Source organism: Serinus canaria, chromosome 1A (genome assembly GCF_022539315.1).
Source record: "Serinus canaria isolate serCan28SL12 chromosome 1A, serCan2020, whole genome shotgun sequence".
NCBI classification, from domain to species: Eukaryota; Metazoa; Chordata; class Aves; order Passeriformes; family Fringillidae; genus Serinus; species Serinus canaria.
The window spans coordinates 28,137,667-28,159,183 of NC_066314.1; the positions used below are offsets into that span (position 1 = coordinate 28,137,667).

The following is a 21,517-nucleotide window of genomic DNA, read 5'->3' on the forward strand; positions in this document are numbered from 1 at the left end:
ATAGCACTGGAGGAATATCCTGATCCAAAACTTTCACTTTGGATAAATGCTCTAGCTCTAGAGTATCATGCAAAAAGGTCTATGGATATTTTTAAAAAGATAAAAAAATTTCCACAACTTCTATACTCCTTGAAGAATTTGTTGAGCCTCCTGAAAGAATATAAACAAATTCACACCTTCCCATAACACAAGGAAGCATTTTCTAGTTCTACTGTATTTCACTGGAATAGTTAATGGGACACAACATGGAACTCTTACCTGTAAGGTCCAAAAGCATCTGCAGTGTCTGGCAAGGAGTATTAGGACAGTCCCTACCCCTGAATTTGGTCTACCTCTTTTCCAAAGGTTTGAGAATAGTCATTCCTTTGCTATCAGTCACAAGCAAAAGTCATACACTCTCAGGCCCACTGTGTACAGACTCAGCTACACTTAGTTGTAATGAGAAGCCAAACCAGAATTCTGGCACAGTGTGAATAAAAGACCAACTTTATCTTAGTGTTTACCACACTGAAAACAAATCACTATACAGAAAATCACTGTCAGAGCTTAAGATATATGTAGCTTTCAATCCCATGTCTTTCTCTTTATACTTTTCAGTGTTTTCATTTCTCCATATACTATAATCAGTAAAACAAAGTAGACAATGCAAGATTTCACTGATGGTATATATATATACACACACACTCACACCCCCCATGATGAAAGAAAGAGAAGTTTTCTTGGAGAAACTGCAGCCATATATATACTACAGCTACTATAACTTTTTATTTTTAACTACAACTGAAATAACCCATTCTCCATTTCTCTTAAATTCTCTGAATCTCCTTCAAGAAAAATACATAGCAAGAATGCTAGGATGAAAGCTGCTTATCACATTGGAAATGGGGGAGAATTAATGTCTTCTGCAAATTTATATTGCTCCTCTTATGGATGCTTCTTCCAGAAGCTTTTGACTGCATGATTATTTTTCCCTAATCAAACTTCTCTTTAACAGAGATGTACTTTCCCCCAAGCATCATCACACAAGCACTGCTTTTGTACTTGTGTTTCAGGTACGTAAGAAAAATCTTCAAGTCTGAGAAGCAATGACCATTTCTACTGCTGTGTGCAGTGCTTCCAGGCATGTAGTAGTAGTTATTTTCATGACGAACTTCTTTGTCTACAAAATCTGGGACTTCAAAGGAAATAAAAAGATACTTGGGGTGATAATCACCTGGCTACAATGTAAAAGATCAAAATTTAGAAATCTTAGTCTTCAACAACTTACTAAATGTTTTAGCACCACCTCCTGGTCATACAACTACACACATTTTACAAGTTTACAATAATTGTTTTTCTGGGATGCCTGTAGAGAAGAAATAAAGTGGGCATATCTATTGGCAAATGTAATTTACAGCAAACTGTATCAAGTCAAAGGATCTCTCAGGACTAAAAAAAAAAAAATCACTCAAGCACAGTTGAAATTCAAGTCTTACAGAGAATGACATTTAAAAAATAGATCCTATTTTAAACACAGTGTACTTTAAGAGCATTATTACAATAACAAAAAAAACATTTTGAAAAATACATATGAATATGAAACAGAAATAGAATTAAAAGATGGAAAGCCACCAAAAATGTAATTGAGGCAACACACATACCTTGAAATATTTTCTTCTGATACGTGTCATATTCATTAGCATGACTCCAGAATTAATTCCAGTTACTCCATAATAGGGATGTCTAGCAAATCGATTATACCACCCAATACGAGGCTCTTCATGTTCTGGTGCCATTGCAGCAATTTGTGTGGAGTTGAATTCTCCCAGAAAAGACCAAATATCATCAACAGGCCTCAAAAACAAGATGTCAGTATCAACATACAGTAGTGAATCCACATTTTTGAGGATTAACTGTGAGGGAAAGAAATTTAAAACCAAAATTTTAAGTTTTATTGAACTTCTCTTAATAAAACACAAGTAAGTTAAACAAATTTTTGTCATATGCAAATAAATTCACTTTACACTGACAGTTTGCAGTCAACAAATTTGTCATCATTCCTTCTGCTCACATTTTAAATAATTGCTGTAGAGGGAAATAATTTTTATATAGAACAGCATTGCAAAGGCACTCATTCTACATTTTATATGTCAGGGCTCCTCAGGAGAAGGTGGAGGCCAGGTGATGCCCTAACAGGAGCTCCTCTCTGGCTCCTGCTCCCTCGCTTGCCCATGCAGCCGATCAAACAGTGTTAAGAGCCCACCTTTGGGAGACAGCTGCCATGGTTCTAATTCCCCAAGCCTGAAGCATGTCCTCTGAAGGGTCTTAGATGGGCACATGCACAACACTGGCAACAAGAGCTCATTTCTTGTCTCCTTTCCTCTAGCACTTCTCAGACTCATGCATACAGGAGACTTTTCCAATGAATGAGGAGATGAGGTACGATAAATCCATCTCACCTCTGAGATGCTGACATGACCTACACCTCTTTCTGAGGATACTGTGCCATAATGCATCAAGTGAGAAAAGGACTTTATAAGGGTACTAGTGCCAGAGAAAAATGTTAAATTCAGAGGGGTTTTTTGGATGTCAAAAAAGTAACTTTGAGGAGTAGTAGTAGTTCTTCATTTAAAACCAAAGAGAAATCACATTAACAAGGACAGTCTGATGCTTCATAAACAGACTTCTGGATTGTCCTACTACAAAGTAACTTACTGGCAAAAATAGTCTTTGTGAAGCACATGGTTTAAATAATTTCTTCCATTCTGCTGCACTCTCAGATGGAAATGTTATTGGATACAATGTGTAATTAACTTTTCCTTCATAGGGGAATTCTTCAAGCTATGTGAAAAGAAATCACAAAAATTACTTCAATTCTGTAACAAAAAAAAAAAAAAAAAACAACTCATTCAAACTGATACTTGAACACAAGTGCAATGCCTCTTTTCTACAATAGAAATCCAATAATTTGTCAGCTAATCAAAAGATTTGAATAAGAAGTGGCACCTGCAAGCCACTGTGAAGAAAACACATCATATCAGATCAGACACAAAAGGAACAGGAAGCAAAATAAATTAGTATTTACAAAAAGTATGTTAATTAAAACTCTTCCTCTCTTAACTACTTACAACAGAACAAATGCCAATAAAATATTTCCAAATTTAATCTTACTCTACTTTTGCCACAGCTACTGTTTGCATAACAGTGTATATAAATTAGCATGTGTAACATACTAATGTCACAATTAATATGACATTTTAAGCACAAAAATAGTCAAACCCTCCAGTTATAGCTTCATCAGCTTCTAAAACTGCTACTCCAGTTATAATTTGATTTTAATTAACTGAAATTTTCTAAAATCAGACATAACCATATCTATCATATTCAAAAACAGGTGTTCCACTTTCTCTAAACAATATAAAACTGACTCATGCTATAAGCACAGAGACAAAAAAAGGACAGATCTACAATCTTTTCTTGTAAAGCCAATTCTAAATAAGCTCACACAAGGTAACTGGTTTGTGTTTAGAATATCAAGCTTGTATTTAACAGATTCAAGATGACAAATCAGAAGTTTTGGTCTGTCTCTAGAAGAAACTCTGGTATCAGCAGCTGGGATTCTTACACATGAAAAAATTTCAAAGATCCCCATCCAACACTACAAATGCCTTATTACCTTAGATTTCTGCATTTCTGCCACTCTATCAAATAAGTAGATTTGCTGTACATTGTGCTACAAATTGTGCTACAATTTGATTGAATACATTTTTGAATACTTACTATGTCTTTGAAACTCTCATGCAATTGGTCCTCAGCAAAAATATGAAAATGGAGAGGTTTGATGCTGAAAATAATGGCTGATCTCAACATAGTAACAGTCTCTTCCAGTCTTTCACCACAGGCCACCACTGCTAGATGCATTTTCTCAGAAGGATGTGTTTTCACATAATCATATCTGATACAAAAATATTTTTTCATTTGACATTATTTCTAGCACAGGCTTAAAGAAAAACTCTACTATTTACTGCAGCAAGCAATTAACAAAATACCCTTTACCATACTTAAACCAGCAAAGTATAACTCAACAGAACATACTCATATATATGGTTCAGGTTAAATGCAAGCATTCTCATAATCACACCACCACCCCAGCCTACAAGGGGGAAAAAAGGTCTAGAGGATCTATACACATTTATTGTTTACAATCTTACTACTCAGTACTAGCAAGGAAATTCATCAAAATAGCTATGATAAAAGAAAGACTACATGAAATTACATTAAAATGTCACAGGCTGACACTTGATTAGGTCTATACATGAGTTTTTTTCCTTTTCCCTGGACTAAATACAGATATAGGAAAAAATAACAAATAGAGCAGAGTTGAACTCAACAACAAAAGGGAGATAACACCTACTTCCAAGAAGTTCTGTTAAGAACATGTTTGACTGATCTAGGTTCTGTCCATTTGCTGCTCCAGTAAATCCTTTTTTGACAAACACACCCTTCAGAGCTTCGCCCAAGCACCGACACACAGAAAGCTTTCTCCTGTCCTTCTGTCTTGCAGGAGTACAATGTGGGCTGGATGGGGGGGAAACTGATAGCTCAGATGGCCTGGTGGGGGGCCCTGGTGTTCCCAGAGGTTCTGAGAAACCCCTCAGGTACACTGACCACACACACTGTCCATGGCCTTGAGGCTAAATCATTGCAAGGAGTGGGGACTGGGAAATCCTTTATTCCTGAAGACACCTGTGCAACAGTTAGCGTGAGATGTGCCTGGAATGTTTTATACAGGGCACATTTTAAAGTTATTTCACTACTTCTACATAATAGACTAAAATTGCCATCAGGCAAATACCATTAGCTTGGTGGCAAACAAAGTGGGTATACCAAAAATCTCCTGGATTTCACAGATTTAGAAAGAAAAGCTTTCAAAGCTTTTAAACACACATCAACCCAAAGCCCATGTGAAAACAATATTATGCAGCACGTGAGCTGTTTGCACAGACTATGGGAGGAGGGGGCTATTAGAACCAAAAGTATCTGAAGGTTTAAATTACAAGTTTAATGCCAAATTATGCACACAAAACCAAGCCTGAAGTTAGAAAAGACTTTACCAAACTACTAACAATAGAGAAATGCCTAACAAATCACCCATTCTTAGAAACTTGTTGAACAGAGACGCTTCAAAACAGAAATTACCAGATGTGATTCTTAGCACATAATCTCTGCTCAATTTATGCAACCATGTAAATACATACAGACAAGTTTTCCTTTAAATTTGCAATAGATAATATACAAATATGCCTCTTATCTTTAAGGCACAGAAGAGCTACACACATTATTTTTACTTCCACAAGGAAAAATGTAAGCAAATTATCACTGTAAAATTACTGAATTTGAACACCATAAATAATTACGGCATTTAAAAAACATTATGAGTTTTGAAAGAATTTAATGCCCTGGAAATAAAAAAACTCCTTTTTTAAAAAAAATTAATTAGATTATGCAGCTTTAATTATATTAAGTCAAGGTCTGGAGCATTATTAAAAATCACATGGAAGAAAGACCTCATAGGTCAGATTTAGATCCAAAATAGGGCACCTAAATGAAGATGCTAACCTCAACTATGTCCCAAGTCTCATTAAAGCCAACAGAGATCTAGTGAGCAGGTTATGGAGTATAGAGAGTAATCCATCTTATTTCAAAGTAAACACCTAAGGCCTGAATCAACTTTCAACATAGGTATAGTGCCATTTAGTAAGTTCTAAAATATCCCACTTGATTTCCAGATGCCAAAAAGACTGAGTATTTCAGAGACCATTTTGTTTCTACTAGTCCTTAAAAGATGTCTAGGACATCCAAGTTCTTTCTGATTAACACCAACCACTTACATGTCAGCAGCTAAATGGCTGGTCACCCGGATCATCCTCTATGCCCTTTCAATTTCAGTCACTGTTTAAGACCTAACTGACATAGACACCAATATGCAGAAATCTATATTCAGATGATTTAATCTGCAGATTGAAACCTTTTATAAATCCTGAAGCAAAATCTGAAAATTAGTTCAAGTTAACACACACACACAAAAAAAAAGAATCTTGAAATATAATCAAGACATGCCCATTCAGACCTTTATACATAAAGCTAACTTAAACATTACACCATGCAGTAAGTAGTAATGTTAAACACAATGCAAGCTGAATATGGTGAGGGTAGTTGAAACCCAGAAATAAGTACACTGCCACAATGTGAACAAGCTGGAAGCAGCAGATTAGCCTCATCACTAATCCACTGAAAAGGGAATTACAATAATTAAGCCCTGAAGTCATGAGAGCCTACAGTGATATTACAAGGTCATGTGAAAAATAAGGGCAAAACCTACACAAACTGCATAGCTGAAAGCCAAGCTCCTGAACTACACATAACACACGGCTTTCCATGAATAAAGTATGACAAAAATTATGCTGAAGAAACTCTAAAATGCACTAAGGTTCAAAGACTGTAGTTTATTATTTCTACATCTAGTGACCTCTGTGAGTAAAAGAACATTTTTAAGCCACACAACAAAAAACTGATTATGTTATAATGTTGTTATAGTCACTTTGCTCACAGAACCTCTTTGTAACTTTCAGACTTACTGAGTCCAATATTTTTAAATCTGTGCTTAAAAATTATTTCTTAAAATGCAAAAAAAAAAAAAAAATATAGAAAGCGCTAATAAAAACTGAATTTCAGCTCGTACCAAATGGGAAACAGCTGGACTCAGATCCATAAATTCACAACATAAAGTTTTATCCCTGAAGAAGATGGAGCAAGAAGCCATTGGAAAGAACAGGCCACCACCCCTTCTGTGGACTATTCACTACAAAGGGAATGAGACATACTAGATCTCAGAAATGTAGTAAGGCAGAAGGTAAGAGACTTTGGAACTGTGGTCCTTACTCCAGACTCCATGAAAAGACATCCTTTAGTGATTATAAGCTGCATTTGACTTCCCTGCAGACAGGCCACTGGCAACCACAGCCTCCCTTTCAGCAAGTAGGACTCAGTGCTGCTCCTCTCCCTTTCACACACACCTATGTCCACTCCCAGAGAGAAGTCCTATCCCCATCTTCATCCAGGAACACTAGTTACTGATAACCCTCAGCTGCCAGCATCTTTCACTGTTTTTTCCTCTTTCTAATGTGAGAGGCAGTATGAAGTGTCAATTGTTCAGGAGAGCTGATAAATAGTAGATTGAACTCAGCAGTCTCACCTTCTATGTGAATGTGTCCCACCCACTGAGCCAATTATGTTTTTCATTATTTGTTTCACTTCCTTTAATATTATATCTACATGGCTTTAGTTTTTCCACTGATTTTTTTCCCTGATTTTCTGCCTTCAACTGCTCCCTTCTTTTCCCACCTCTGTAACCCTTCTCCCCATCTTCCTTCCACTGCAGCCACCTCCCCAGAAGCCAGGGAAAGGAAAACCATGCTCATTTAGATAACTGGTCTGGTATCTGTTATGACCAAGTGACACAAGATCTTTGGGCAACGCTTTTTTTTTTTTTAGCAGTTCAGTTGCTGAGTTGACAATGAGCAAAATAAAATTTATTCTACAAGAATAAATCAAGTAACTTATCTGAAGCTAAACAGGTTTGGTATCAGGAATCACAGCTCTGGTATGAACCTTTAGTGAAAGTCAAATACAGGTCCTGTAAGGGCTAAGATGCTTTCAAAAGTGAGGAAGTACTTTCAAAAAACTTGTTGAGAAACAGAAAAACAAAAAAAACGTAGATTTCTTTATATGCACATTTCTAATTAATAATAGTTCCATCTTTTGGTGGGGGAGAACCTAGTGGAAAAGCTGGAAAAAAGCAACAATAGAGTTGCTTTTAAAACACATATGTTTTACAATACAAAATTTTTAAAATACAAACTGTATTTTAGTAAGGATGTTGGACAGACTAACAAAGAAAACTTGACAGACCTAATTTCTAAAAAAAAAAAGAGAATCCAATACTGTGGTAGTCCTCACTCCTGCAGGGAAAAAAAAAACCTCTGGTAATTAAAATAGAAGAGAAAGAAGGCACCTGTAACCTAGTAAAAAATACATGGCAGGATGCCATTTGAGTCTTTAGCAAGAAATAAGAGAATTTAATTTTTGTGAGGATACTAATTACACATGAGGGGTAGGGACAGCAAAAATAAAACACTTGAGACGAACCCCCACACATACTTCCATGAGTTTAGGAAACACATTTACAACAATTCACTTTTGACAATGCCAGTAAAAAACACATATGTTAAAACATGCTACTCAGCAGCAGCAAAAGGCCAGGTACAAGCCTTGCCCTGAAGTATTTCTGTGCCAAGTGTAGCCCTTCATTCTGCACTGATTAATTCTAATGTTAACAACCTCTGAGAGAAGAACACAGGATATCCTCAATGAATCTGCTATAACAAGGTTTTCCAGAGCCTGTCTGTCAAGACACTGCCTTATATTTAAAGATGTTTACCATGACACACTGTATATTGAATTAGCATTTCTAGGTCAATTACAGCTACGAAGCTGTAATTTGATAGTAAGCTGCAGAGGTATGTTTTGACAGGTTATACTTTTCTAGAACCTTCATGCATCCCAGCTGCACTTCCTGGGGAAAAATAACCAAAATGAATTTTATTGGCCCTAAAATACACACCAGCTCCACAAAAGCTTAGCTCTGTCATTTAGACTTGACACAAAGAACTGCAGTAGAGGTCACCTTTATTTGTATAAGGTAAAGTTTTCCTATTCTCACATAACACATGGAAAGCACAGGTGAGAGGGTACCAAAAACTCAGGAATATCCTGTATACAGCTCCATCTAATTTGGTATAATAGAAGTGGTTTTCATCATTAGCATTAAAAAAACCCATTAATTATATTCATTAAACTGCAGGGAAAGTATTTTCACATAATCAAACTGTATTATTTCAAAGCTGACACTACAATATAACTCAGAGAATCAAATGGTAGATATGTAAGTACAATAGAGAGGGCTTACTTATTGCATCCTTTTTCCTTTTAATGCCCTGTTTGATCTAAATCAATCAACCACTAAGAAACCTAACCCAGCAGCCTTTAGGCACCAGAAAAGACAAGGCAAATAGGCAGAGTAAGAAGGCAGCAAAGCTACACTGATTAAAATCCAGGTGTTAAATCACTCCCACACTTATTACAAGCAGGATCAAGGTAACTACAGAAATTACCTGGATTTGAAAGTGATGAAAATTCTAGTTTTTACTTAGCTTAACATTCTACTACAGCACTGCATGTAAAACATGTAAATAATCAAGAGCTTATTTTTTAAAAGTACACTAATGATACCACTGCATATGATGTCCAAATGTCATCTACTCAACTGCCAACTCAATTAGTAGATTAGGTCTGAAGTTACAATATATAAGTAATTTTAAATTGACTATAAAAATTGAAGCCCCATTCTCCAATGAGCCTGCTAATTTAGAGAAATTCCTTTTTTCAGGACTATCAGAATCAATTTCAATATAACCACACAACATGAAGCTCAATATACCCAAAAACTCAGTGAAACTTTCTACTTTAGCAGGCAACACAAGTTAAACCCACTTAGTTGCAACATCCAGCAACTGAAATCAGCCTGGTCAGCCATAGTGATGACCCCTAAGAACTTCTGCTTATTCAGTCCCAGTATCAGCATTTTTAAAGTTCTGATAAAGTCTATACCACTGTACGTAAAAGCAATCCCATACTTCTTCTGTCAAGGTGAAAGTCAACAAATACTCTGTGCCAGAATAAAGTTAATAATCAGAATGGTGGTGAAAAATGTGGGTGCAGAATAGCTACAAAATCCTTCCCAATTACAGCAAAAGCAATTGATCTTACACTGATTAACCTAAAGATCTTTATTATTCATTATCAGAACCTATTCAGAGGTCATCAATTTCAAATGATCTTCAACTATTGCATGACTCATACTGAAGTCTATATACACACATCTCTCTCTCTTAAAAATTTTCCAGATTCTTCTATACGTCTCCAACATTTCTATCACACATACTTGAATCTTAAAAATCCATACAATATTAGTTTTCACTTAATACACTTAGAGCTACTTAGAGGAAGTAACGTAGAAAGCTGCATTTCAAAAGTGTCTATGCCAAGTTCTCACAAGGGTAAACAAATCCCTGTGGTTCTGACATCCAGGAGAAAAAGCTAAGTGGAATTACAAGTTAGAAACAGAGAGATAAGAAGCCTTTTTCCAACAAAAATACTTTAAAATCCAAAAGATTCCAATGTTTTAAAAACTTAATGGAAAATGGAAAGGAGACATTCTGAGATAAATTAGAGCATCTCACTGAGGAATTCAACAAGCACAGAAGTCAGCACAACATATGGGGATTAATTAAATAGTAAGATATTATAAAACAATCCAGTTTAACATGAAATGTTTAATCTGAACACCGCACACCCTTTACTCATTTAACCAGCTTTTTTTCTTTAAATTTCAAAATGTATTAACATGAAATTCTGAAAACATTAGGTGTTCACCATGAACCATGTTTCACCTGAAAGTGGACTCATCCAGTAAAGTCATAATCAATGCATACTTCAACTGAATTGTCTTCACAGCCACACAGAGGATTCTTAATAGATTCATACAAATTACAGCTTAAGGTATGTGCAAATAAATTGCATGGGATTTATCCATTTCTGGTGCCAAGGTTCCACTTGCCTCAAGCCTGACAGAATATCCAGAAAGGAAGTTTTCTACTATTTTTGTGCACTACTCTGTATTCATGGACTTCTTCATGGACTGCTTAGTGGGGTCAGAAGACAGCAAGACCCTCTGCTGTCTCAACACTACAAGTGTTAGCCTGGCCCAGATGGCCAAGGATTAAATGAAGCTTACAATCACATCCTGTCCCTCCACCTAGCATAAGCCAAGCCCCTACACCCTCAATCACAACAGCATTTCATTTATCCCACTGCACTAAACTTCATAGAGCTAAACTCCCAAAACATAACCTATAAGGAAAAAAAAGTTATCTGTCTATTCAGATAGCTAAATCTACCTAACAAAGTCATGTGCATCCCTATGGATTGACACAGTATGGATTGCTACCAATGGCAACGAGAAAAACTCAGAAGCCCCAGATTGCTGATGCGGTTCGCAAACAGAATAAAAATCAATCTAAGTAACCTCTTTAAGGAATTTCTTGACAACTATTGAGCTTAAAAAGCACTGACAACACACAAGCAGAGAGGAATAAGGGATCTAAAGCCTTTCTCACAATACTTTTCAAAAAAATAGTAAGTCTTGTGAAGCTAAGCTTTTCTTCCCCTTTGCTTTCCCAGAAATATTCAAGCTTCATACTATCAGGAAAAGATAACCATATCAAAGGTTATCAACAAAATTAACAAAATTTTAAAAGCAAGAAAAATTTACTTACAACTTTGGTTATATACTGAAGAGAACTATGCAGGTTAGAGAACTACCTGACAAGCAGCTTACTTTTCAAGTTACCTGTGTAATGTGACAGCCTAAAACATCTGAGCCACCATGTCAAAACATTTAAACTTATTGTTAAAAATGAAGCATTAAGGTAGACAGTCTATTCTTTAACATACTAAATGTTAAAGAACATTCAAAATGGTCTCTTCAATGCTTTTCAATAAAGTACCCTCCTTAAAATCTATGCAACATTTAACTTGAATTAAAAAAAATCCACAGGTACTTACTAAGCATATCATTTTATTGCAAGTTATATCACGGGTATTAGCGCGCAGCAAATTTTATTTTAGGAAAGTAATTTATCATTAACTTTTCAAACACTATTCAGACAGGCTTTTAACAGGCAAATTTCTATATAGTGAAGCAATAGAATTGAAATAATCTACTCTTGGTAGTAACACTTGAGTCTACCATTCCAGAACATAATGTAACAAGAAAAAACCCAGCTAAAGGCAGCCACAATATAAGCAGGTGAAATGCATGTGAAGTAATCAAGATATTTTGTTTTGCCATCTTGCTAAAGAGCCAAAAAACATCAGCTACATCTGTCTGCAATCAAACAATAAAGTACTGTTTAACAACATCCTACCTAAAAGCAGCTTCCCAAAAGCAGTTCATTCCACAAACATCAGAGGGCAGCATCCAATAGGAATTCCAGAAAGATACAGACAAATTCTTACACCTAACAGAATAAGACAAAAATAACCTACATAAATGTTACTGATTTTATAGCAAACTTAAATGGATAGTCTCCTAGCTCAAGCATAACTTGAACAGTTAATTAGCTGGCAGAAAACTGGCTATGTAATGCAACTTGAATACAAAGGAGAAAGTATTAGAAGCCAATCAGAATTTTTTAAAGGTACATTAGTCCCATCCTTTAGCCTTTCCTCTTCATGTATTTTCAGAATGAAAAAAACAGAGAGGCTGAGATTTTTGAGGATCCTTCTATGTTCTAGGCTTAAATTAAGCCCACAGCTAATGAATGAATGGCAACACTTATTGCTAGAAAGAACTTCAGCTTTTCAATACGTTTGCCTACTCAAAGTGGAAGAACAACTTTAACTTTTCATTTTTGAGGTTACATTGCCCATTTAACACAATCCCTAGTCACCCATTACTCTAGTCAGTACAAATGTGCAAATCGGATTTTTAATAAAAAACAGGACTTAGCAGCACCAAGGAATTCCATTGTTTCATAAGAAATGGTTAATGCAATACAGAAATAATCACAACATTTTACAAGCTTTCTTTCTACACACTAAAAGCAAGACTAATTTATTTACTTGTGCTACATTAACAGCTAAAAAAAGCAGGGTTTACTAGTTCACCATTATATTTATGCAACAGCAATATAGGAAATATTTTTAAATAGAAACAAGAGTATATATTTCAAAAGTTCTGGTGAGAAAATCAACATCAGGAATTACGATCTGAAAGGAGTAAGCAGAATATTCTAGGGCAAGAGATACTTTCTTGAGTGACCTTCTCTGCTCCCTGTCCTGGTGATACAAAGCCAGTAGTGTTTACTCTCCTTTGAAAGTTAGTATCTGTGAATGAAAGACGTGCAAGAAAACCGACACAAAAGCTGATGATTTTCATCAGCAGTATCTAAGGACTATAGTTTAGAACTCTACTGAAAGTTGGCTCTGCAAGTTTGAAATTAATCAGTACCATCTTGGTAGCATAATCTGAAACCTGTGAAGGCCAATGTTTCACAAATACCAGAAAATAATAGCTTAATGTAGCATCAAAAAATGTCAACATTAGTAATTTCTGCTTTTTGTAACACTTGAGAAAAGCGACCTGATAAATACAGTGTTTCACAAAGCTTCATTTAAGTGCTGTGGGGGATGGTGCAGTTCTTTGCTAGATCACAGGAAATCCTTGAATTCTGTAGATAAATGACTTCTCAAGAATTTTCAAGTAAATTTATTTCACTAGTTAAAAAGCTCACCACAAATAAATACCCAGGTACAAAAAGTGAAAATATAGACTGCAACTCTATTTCGGGTTTGTCTGCACTACTCTTTACCAAAGTATAAAACCATGAGTTCCCTCTGTCAGGTTCTTTCTTGCATTATTCTTTGTGGTTTTTGAAGTTTTATAAAAACTCCAAGGCACATAAGGTCTTGCACTTATTTGAAGAATAATCTTTACAATCTCTACTACTAGCTTTTTGAAGTAACTGTTTCTCATTGCTTTCAAGATAAATTAATAGACAATCTCTCCAAAAGAGTTGTGTGGTTTGGAAGACTATTATGCTATTATTACAGGGGATTCCTCGTTCAGTTGTCAACAAGAGATTTCCTAGTTGTCTTGAGTATTACCCTACCCAAACTACCAAGGCAAGAGGTAAATCTGAAGTAATGGCTGTGTCACTTCTCTGACACATTAGGCCTTTCAAACATTCCATTTAGCACAAGATTATCAGCCTTGGGTTTGATTCATAAACTGCATATTTAAAACAAAAGTGTTACTAGGATACATATGTATGCAATTCACCGAATGTTAGCTTAAGACTCTCCTGTCAACAGCAATTTCCCTCAGTTGACCATATGCTAACATATTCCCCAAAGTTTTTTCATATAAAGGATTAAGATACTGGAATAACTGGACATTTTCTTCTTATCATTCACATTAAGATCATTTAAAATGCCACTCATTAAGGTATTTTTTTACTTGGAATGAAATTTGATGAAAGCTTGGACTACAAACAATTGCTTTATAGAGCTAGGGAGTTGCAGTGTACCTGTTCACAAACAGGTACAGTCATTGTTACCTCAGAGAGGTTACCAGTCAGACAGGAATAGTCACCTTCAGCACTACTGAGGGATATTTTGCTCACATCTGTTATTGTTATGTGATTAAAGGCCAGTCCCCAGAAATAGAAAGCAGAAAATTATATAAGGTGACACAAACAAGGCACAGGGAGAATCCTAACACAGCCCCAATTCACAGAGGCAGAGAGAGCCCATGAACCAGGCAGATGATCCATCCACCAGCCTAGGTAACAGGAGAGACTCTCCAGGCCAGTTTACCAACTGACTAATGGGGTTACTGCCTGAAAGGGTGCAGGACTCATTGTGGGATCAAAGGTGCACTAGGGAGGAAGGAGAACAAAAAAAACAGAGATATTAAGAGGTTCCAGTCACATGTGAAGACTGCTGTTTTCCTAGGTGTGGGAATGGCTCCCTTCCATCTGCACATGCAGAGGTCAGAGTGGCTGCAAGTGAGAAGATGGCCACAGGTGCTAGGGCCCATGAGCCTGCGGAGCCAGGACTGGAGAGATGAGTGTGCACACTGCACGTGGGTGGGTGCATGGCTGGTAACCACCAGCCACCAGACCAGCCCGCAAGCAGAGCAGGAGGCTGAGGAGCCAGGTGTCAGACAGGCCCTAAGACTGGGCCAGACTCTGCAGAGAACAGCGAGTCTGAGCTACTGAAAGAACCTCTCACACAGCCACAAGAGATTAGGGTCTGAGGGATGGCAACTGCAAGCACCAGAAAGTCTGAGCTGGCCACCTTGAGGAGTGGTTAATGTGGTCAGGACCAGCTATCCAGAAGACTCTCTTTCATGAGGCAATCCTGTGGCCAGCTGCCATAATGCTAAGGCCAGTAACTGGAAAGTCCAGCACATTCACCTGGATGTGTGTCTGCACATCCAAGAGGATGTGAGTACCAGAAACTGAATTGGGTCTGCAAGCCTCAAGGATTCACACACTCAGGTCAGCAACAGTGGAGGCCAGAGGACCAGGAGCCTCTTCTTGGATGGACCAAGTGTCTAAGGCCACTGGAGGAATCCACCTTACATATACTGATGCATTTTTCATTAAAACCTTTCACCCTGAAAAGTCAGAGAAAGGAACAGGATCAGGACACTTGTTTGTGGTTGTGCAAGTACTGTTTCCTGCGTGCTGATCTCTGTTGCCAGCCATGTGTGTTTGCACTAAGAGCCTATGATCCCACTGGAATAAATGCTCCAATTTGCTACTGCCTGGATACCCAGGAACATGGAAATGCAGCAGCCTTCCTTCACCACACTACTGGGCTGGACAATTCCTAACACGTACCACTGTCAAAAATATAAAAAAGAAGAAATATGAAGTTTCAAAATTCACTGGTGTCATAGAGAAGCATTCTCAGTGATCTGTTTGCCATTTCAAACCAGCTCTTCCTTAAGCAACCAGCCACTTCTTAACTACTTTTATCAGTTAATCTAGCTTCAGCATCCCTGGGTAGCAGAAATTTTAGTATTGCAGACACAGAAAAGGTGTCTATATTGTGACCTGGAAACTTTTCAGAATGAAAGGACAATTTGAAATTAGTTTGCAAAATACACAGCAGTGCATAAGTTGCAGTCATGAAGACTGAGGCCCTGTGCTCAGGCAAGTCAAGTTTTAACCATAAGAAATCTCTCAACAACCAGTGGTAACCTCCTTTTGTTAATGGAGTTCATGGTTGTCAGAAATACTTTTCAATCCATGTGGCATATCTGTACTATCTGTAACTCCCAGCAAACTCAGCAGAATGTCCAAATGGTGAGGGGTGCAGCCCTGATGACTATGTTTCTGTCACAATTCCTTTCATTAACAACCTAAGTTTTATCAACTGCGTGAACCAACCAATAGACAGACTCATGTCTCTCCTACAGCATAGCCAAAAATGCAGCAAAACAGGAAGGATGCATTTCCTTCCTGCTCATAATCACACAGGAGTAAAAAACTGGGATGCTAAATGCTTAATTCAACTCCAAAATGCACTAAGAATTTCTGATTCTCCTCAACAGCTTTTCTGAACATCTGCAGCAATACCACAAATTTGTTATGATGTAGTTTGTCACAGAAGCAATGGCTTTACTAGATAGGAGATAGTCAATGCAATGCTAGATGTCTGATACCTCAGCTTTTTAACTGGAAAAATCTTAATAACATTTCATTGCTTCACAACATTCCTATGCAAATAATATTTGCTGGTCAAATGCTTGCCAAATTCAGCAGTTTTTAAACGAAGTTTCAATTTCAAATCATTGAACGTTTAATCCTTTTAAGTTTACCTCATATTTTGAAGTGCTTTGACAGGTTCTGGGCTGATTTCCTAAAACAAGAATAGCTGAGAAGCAAACTGGTGAAACTGCTGGTTAAGCTCTGATACCAATGAAAACACTGTGTACAGGCCAAGGAAAGAACCAGCTACCTGTTATAACCACCCTCTTCTGCTAAGCTTGTGAATATACCTTCTACCCTTTTCCACCCACTATAATCCACTTAACTCTCCCTCTGCCAGAACAGTTAGAGAGCAAGAGACTGATACAGTCAAACATCAGTGCCACATATAGCAGAACGGTATGGCTGGCAGCACAAAAATGCTAAACTACAGTGTAAGGGAAATATGTTCCTTCTTAATAGGGTCAAATTCACTGACCTCACCAAATTCACAGAACTGACAACAGACTGATTCCTTCTGAATATCTCAAAATTGCTATTATTAGAATAGCATTTTTTTGGACCTGAATAGAAAGATGAACGTTATCTGCCTAACTGAAGAGGCAATACTGACAAAATATTGCCTTCAAGGGAGTCAACAGCTCCTCCCAGTTTTGTATCATCTGCAGTCCTTCATCCAAGGCACTTATGAAGATGTTTAGCTATTAAATTCTTAAAGTGTTCTTCAGCTGTTTATATCCAGTCTCAAGATACAAGCCTTCAGTCTCCAGCCCTCTTGTTCCTCAGGCTAGAGCAGTGTTTGAAACAGCTTCTTACTAAACTGATTACTCAATAAATTCCTGTGAATTATTATGTTTATTGGAGGACCCTGCCTCAACCTGTAATTCTAGTTTTAATATGGCACTTCCTTTTAAGTCATTTTCTTCTTAAACATGTCACCACCATTGCTAAATTCTTCCAGGTGTAGTATTCCAAAGCCTTATCTGATGCTTGAAGTTTTCATGTTTCCAAAAACTAACAGAAAGTTCAGTGTCTCCCTCCCCTATCCCAAAGCATGATGGAGTTCTTTCTGCCCACCAAACTAGACTATTCAGGGAAAGAAAACACTTTTTGGCTAAAGAAAACAGAGAAACACTCCTGAGTGTATGACTGTCCTCAGATGACAGATTTGCTTTGCTGAACTGTGTTTTAAAGCTATCAGCGAACACAGCTGAAGCAACCCATTTATGAAAGTTACTATTAATGCATACAAAATTTAAACTTCAAGGATTAGAAGGTGATCTAAATGCAATTTATTCTGTGAGGTTATGCACCCTTCAGGATATTACATGATCACCAGACAGTCAGAAGCAGGCATAAAGCAGATATGTGGCCATAGTGCTAAGTCTCTGCTGGAGAAGTAGCTGATGTATAAAAACTGAAAAACACCAAGACATTCAGCAAGATGTGTGTGTCACTTACAACAGTGAACTAATGCAGTTTAACACTCAAGAATAATTTACAAATGCATCTAAAGGAACATTCAGTGGGACATTTCTTAACTGCCACAGGACAGAGCTTTTCCTTAAACAAAAGCCTTTTCTCTTTTCTAAGAGTCTGACTCACAAAATAAGTTTTGCACATGCACTTTCTGCACAAACAGCATGTTTGAATAACTTACAACAGGGGATGTTTATCCTGAGCCTTCAACCTGACAGCAGTTTATAGGTAAAGAAGTCCCACACAGGTGACAACACACACTGGTTTTGCAAGGAGATGCACCCCCAAAAAACTGTACAGTGGAATGCTTTGTGGCCCTTGAGACCTTTAGAAAAGAACTTTGTAAGTTGGTAAAACTTTTCTATTTGATAACACGGGGGAGATTTATATCTCATCTGATATAATGCAGCAAGAAGCTTCTTGCACCTTGCTGAGGCTCTTCTCCACTCATACATTTAATTTAAAAACTATGCTTTTATTACAAATTATAGAACAGTATAGCTTTTAAAATAAACCTGGTTCTTCTTTTGCTTACTAGCAGTGTGATGCAGCTTAAAGTCATTTCAGTGTTCAATAGTATAAATTATTTATTTACACTATTATCTTCTACCGAACAAAAGTTTGCTGTATTTAAACTGCATGTTTTCTTTACTAAAACAAATATCATACAAATATCAGTTTTTTTCATCATATTTCTATTTAGAATAAGTCGATTTCAACCACTCACAAGAAGTGAGTGGTTCTTCCCAAACTAGAAGTGAGGCACAATTATCCTTACGTTTTTTTCATGTTAAAATCTGTATTAACTTGAACTAATAAAAAAACATGGGGGGAAATTCTTTTAAGTAGTTACACCAGTCGAAAGCTGGGTTTCACATTTCAGCTGACTCCACCCCTAGTAACTCAGACTGCTGTTTCATGGTATTCCAAGATTATTAAGTCAGAGTTTGTCATCCTGCCATCCTCCGTAAGTCCTTTACAACAGCATCGACACTTTCATAATTACATGATGAAGCAATACATGATGAGCGCTGAGTTGGCCAAAAACTAGGTAGTTTTCAAGCAGGTCACCACACCAGATCGGCTCACTCGTATGCACAGAGGAGCACAGGCAGTACAAGGACTGGGGGGCGCCAGACCTTGTACAGCACTGGGAAGCAGTGACCATCGCCAAACCAACAAACCCATTTTGCTTTAAACTGCCGTGGAATCTGAGCAGAGGTAGAGCTAGACTGGCCCAGAATGGTCTGGTCTTAATTTTTCCTCCATTTCCAGTAACAGATTTCTTATCCGTCCTCTTTTCCTGGCTTTAGGGTACCAGTAGCCACAGGTGAACAGGATTATAAAACTATAATCTAAAGGAAAACTAGTTATCTCCATTCCATAATCTCAATCACCATTTGGCCACACTAAAATTTCTGCTGACAGAGGGCAACAGAACTTTGCAGAGTGTGAGATGCTCGGATATGCACCCCTTTAATTACAGAACTGAACTCACGACCTTCCGTGAGAAGACTGGCTGTATTAAGGTATCCCATAACAAACAGTTTTGCTTCACTGAAGTTATGTTCGATAATCTACAGTTACTAAGTTTCAGACCTGAAGGAGCACGAAATTTTCTCCTTTTGGAAGAAGGAAACGCAACCCTTTACTCTCCCTGTCCCAGCAAGCAGCAGCCAGGTACGGGCTTAGCGCCGCGGGGACGCGCACGGGGCGGCCTCGGTCGCCGGCAACGCCACTCCTGAAAGTTTTCCTCGCTTGTTTAAGGCTACCCCAACCGCCAGTGCCCGGCCCGCGGGAGGCCGGGAGGGAGCGCAGAGACACCACCGCCCGCTACCCCCGAAAGCACCGCCAGGCCTCGGCGCCGCCGCCCGGCCGGCACCGCGCAGCCGGGGGCGCCCGCGGCCCCGCTCCTCCCGCGGCCGGCACGGACGGCGACGCGCTCCCGCGCCTCCGGCCCTCCCCGCAGGAATGCGGCGGGAACGGCCGCCAGCGCCCGGCCCCGGCCCCGCGTCGCGTACCTGCCGGTCCCCGCCTCGCCTCGGCCCGCGCTCCCCGCCTGCCGCCGGGCGCCGAGCGTGGCGGGGTCTCGGGCCTGCCTCTCGCGGCCGCCGCCAGGCTCCTGCTCCAGGGAGAGGGCCAGCTGGCTGAGGCCGTAGAGCAGCGAGCAGACGGCGCAGCCCAGGCACAGCAGCGCCACCCGCGCGAAGCGCCGCATCCTCCCGCCCGGCGCGGCACAGCCGGGCGGGCCCGCGGCTCCAGCGGCAGCGGGAGCACGACGGGAGCGGCCGCGGCGAGATCCCAGCGCGGTCCCGGCGTGCGAGGGGCGGGGCGGGGCGGCCGGGGGCGGGAGCGGGGCCGGGGCCGGGGCCGGGCGGGCCGCAGGGCGGGGCCCTGGTGGCGCCCGCAGTTTTGTCCCGAAAGTGAAAGCAGGCGCCCCTCCCTTTTCTAGCTGCGTCTTTCCCTCCATCGCAGCCCCCTGTTCAGCCTGGTCTCGCCCCCATTCAGGCCTCCCGAACTTGGTCCCTGGGAGAAGTCGAGCGACGAAGTATCCAAAGTAGAGACGGTGGCAGTCGCGGTCTGCTCCGCACTGCTGCGGCCTCACCTCCAATCCCGTGTGCAGTTTTGAGAGGCTCAATATAGGAAGAATGGAAAGCTGTTAGAGGGTGTTCGTCTTCATTAAGGGCTAAAACTCCCTCAAAATGACACTCTTTCCTTGCTCTCAATGTTTCTGTTGCACTAACTTTTCCTGTGTGAAAGCTTCACAGCTGCTTCTGCACAATGATATTCTATACATATAAATATCTGAAGGGAGGGTGCCAAGAAGATGGAGACAAGCTCTTCTTGGTGGTGCCAAGCAATAGGACAAGAGGCAATGGGAGAAACTGGTACACAGGGAGTTCCACCTGAATATGGGAAAGAACTTTACTGTGCAGGTGACTGACCACTGGAACAGATTTCCAGAGAGGTTGTAGAATCTCCCTCACTGAAGATATTCCAGAACCATATGGACACAATCCTGTGCAATGTGTTCTAGGAGGACCCTCTCGTCCAGGGAGGCTGGGCCAGATGACCCACTGTGGTCTCTTCCAACCTTTACCCATTTTGTGATATGCCCACTCATTCCTTAGGCAGCTGAAGTTCCACAGATGTCCTTTCTCTGTACAGACACAGTCTGAGCATGCCAATCCCTTTGGACTCCAGGCCCCTTCCCTCTGTGGCCTTGGCACACAGGTGGCTGCGTGGCACCCTGGCCGGAGGAACAGACGGGTGCTGCTGGGCAAGGGAGATGCTGGGCCAGAGAAGCTTGGAGAACTGAGCCTGAAGGATTTGTTGCACTCACTAGCAAAGACAGAGGTATTTTCGCTCACCAAGTCATGCTTCTAGACAACAAAATGTAGGTCTGGGAAGGGGCAGAAGAAATAATAGCTGTACATCTTGCTAGATGGGGGGAGTACTGGTTGGGTTTCAGCTGAATCCAACACAGTAGTGCATCCTCTCTCTCTAGCCCAGACCACTGAGCAAAGGCCTAACAGTTTAACTAATGTATACTTTTGCCAAGTAAGTATTTTAAAGTCATTCTTCAGTGCTGCTCC

The 21,517-nt window shown here is 39.4% G+C and overlaps 1 protein-coding gene across 2 annotated transcripts in view; it reads right to left on the minus strand.

Annotated features, from left to right (window-relative positions):
• GXYLT1 (glucoside xylosyltransferase 1) overlaps positions 1 to 20,223 on the minus strand; it is a 37,702-nt gene extending 17,479 nt beyond the window's left edge. The window contains exons 1-5 of one of the 2 annotated variants that reach the window (XM_030238467.2): positions 19,943 to 20,223; positions 12,087 to 12,179; positions 3,760 to 3,934; positions 2,695 to 2,820; positions 1,641 to 1,892 (exon numbers count right to left, since the gene is read on the minus strand). In XM_030238467.2, coding sequence (XP_030094327.1) covers positions 1,641 to 1,892; positions 2,695 to 2,820; positions 3,760 to 3,934; positions 12,087 to 12,179; positions 19,943 to 20,139 — 843 coding nt within the window. In that variant the 5' untranslated portion in view covers positions 20,140 to 20,223. The remainder of the gene's footprint in view (positions 1 to 1,640; positions 1,893 to 2,694; positions 2,821 to 3,759; positions 3,935 to 12,086; positions 12,180 to 19,942) is intronic. The other variant, XM_030238468.2, reaches the window with a different exon arrangement.
• Positions 20,224 to 21,517: the final 1,294 nt, after the last annotated feature.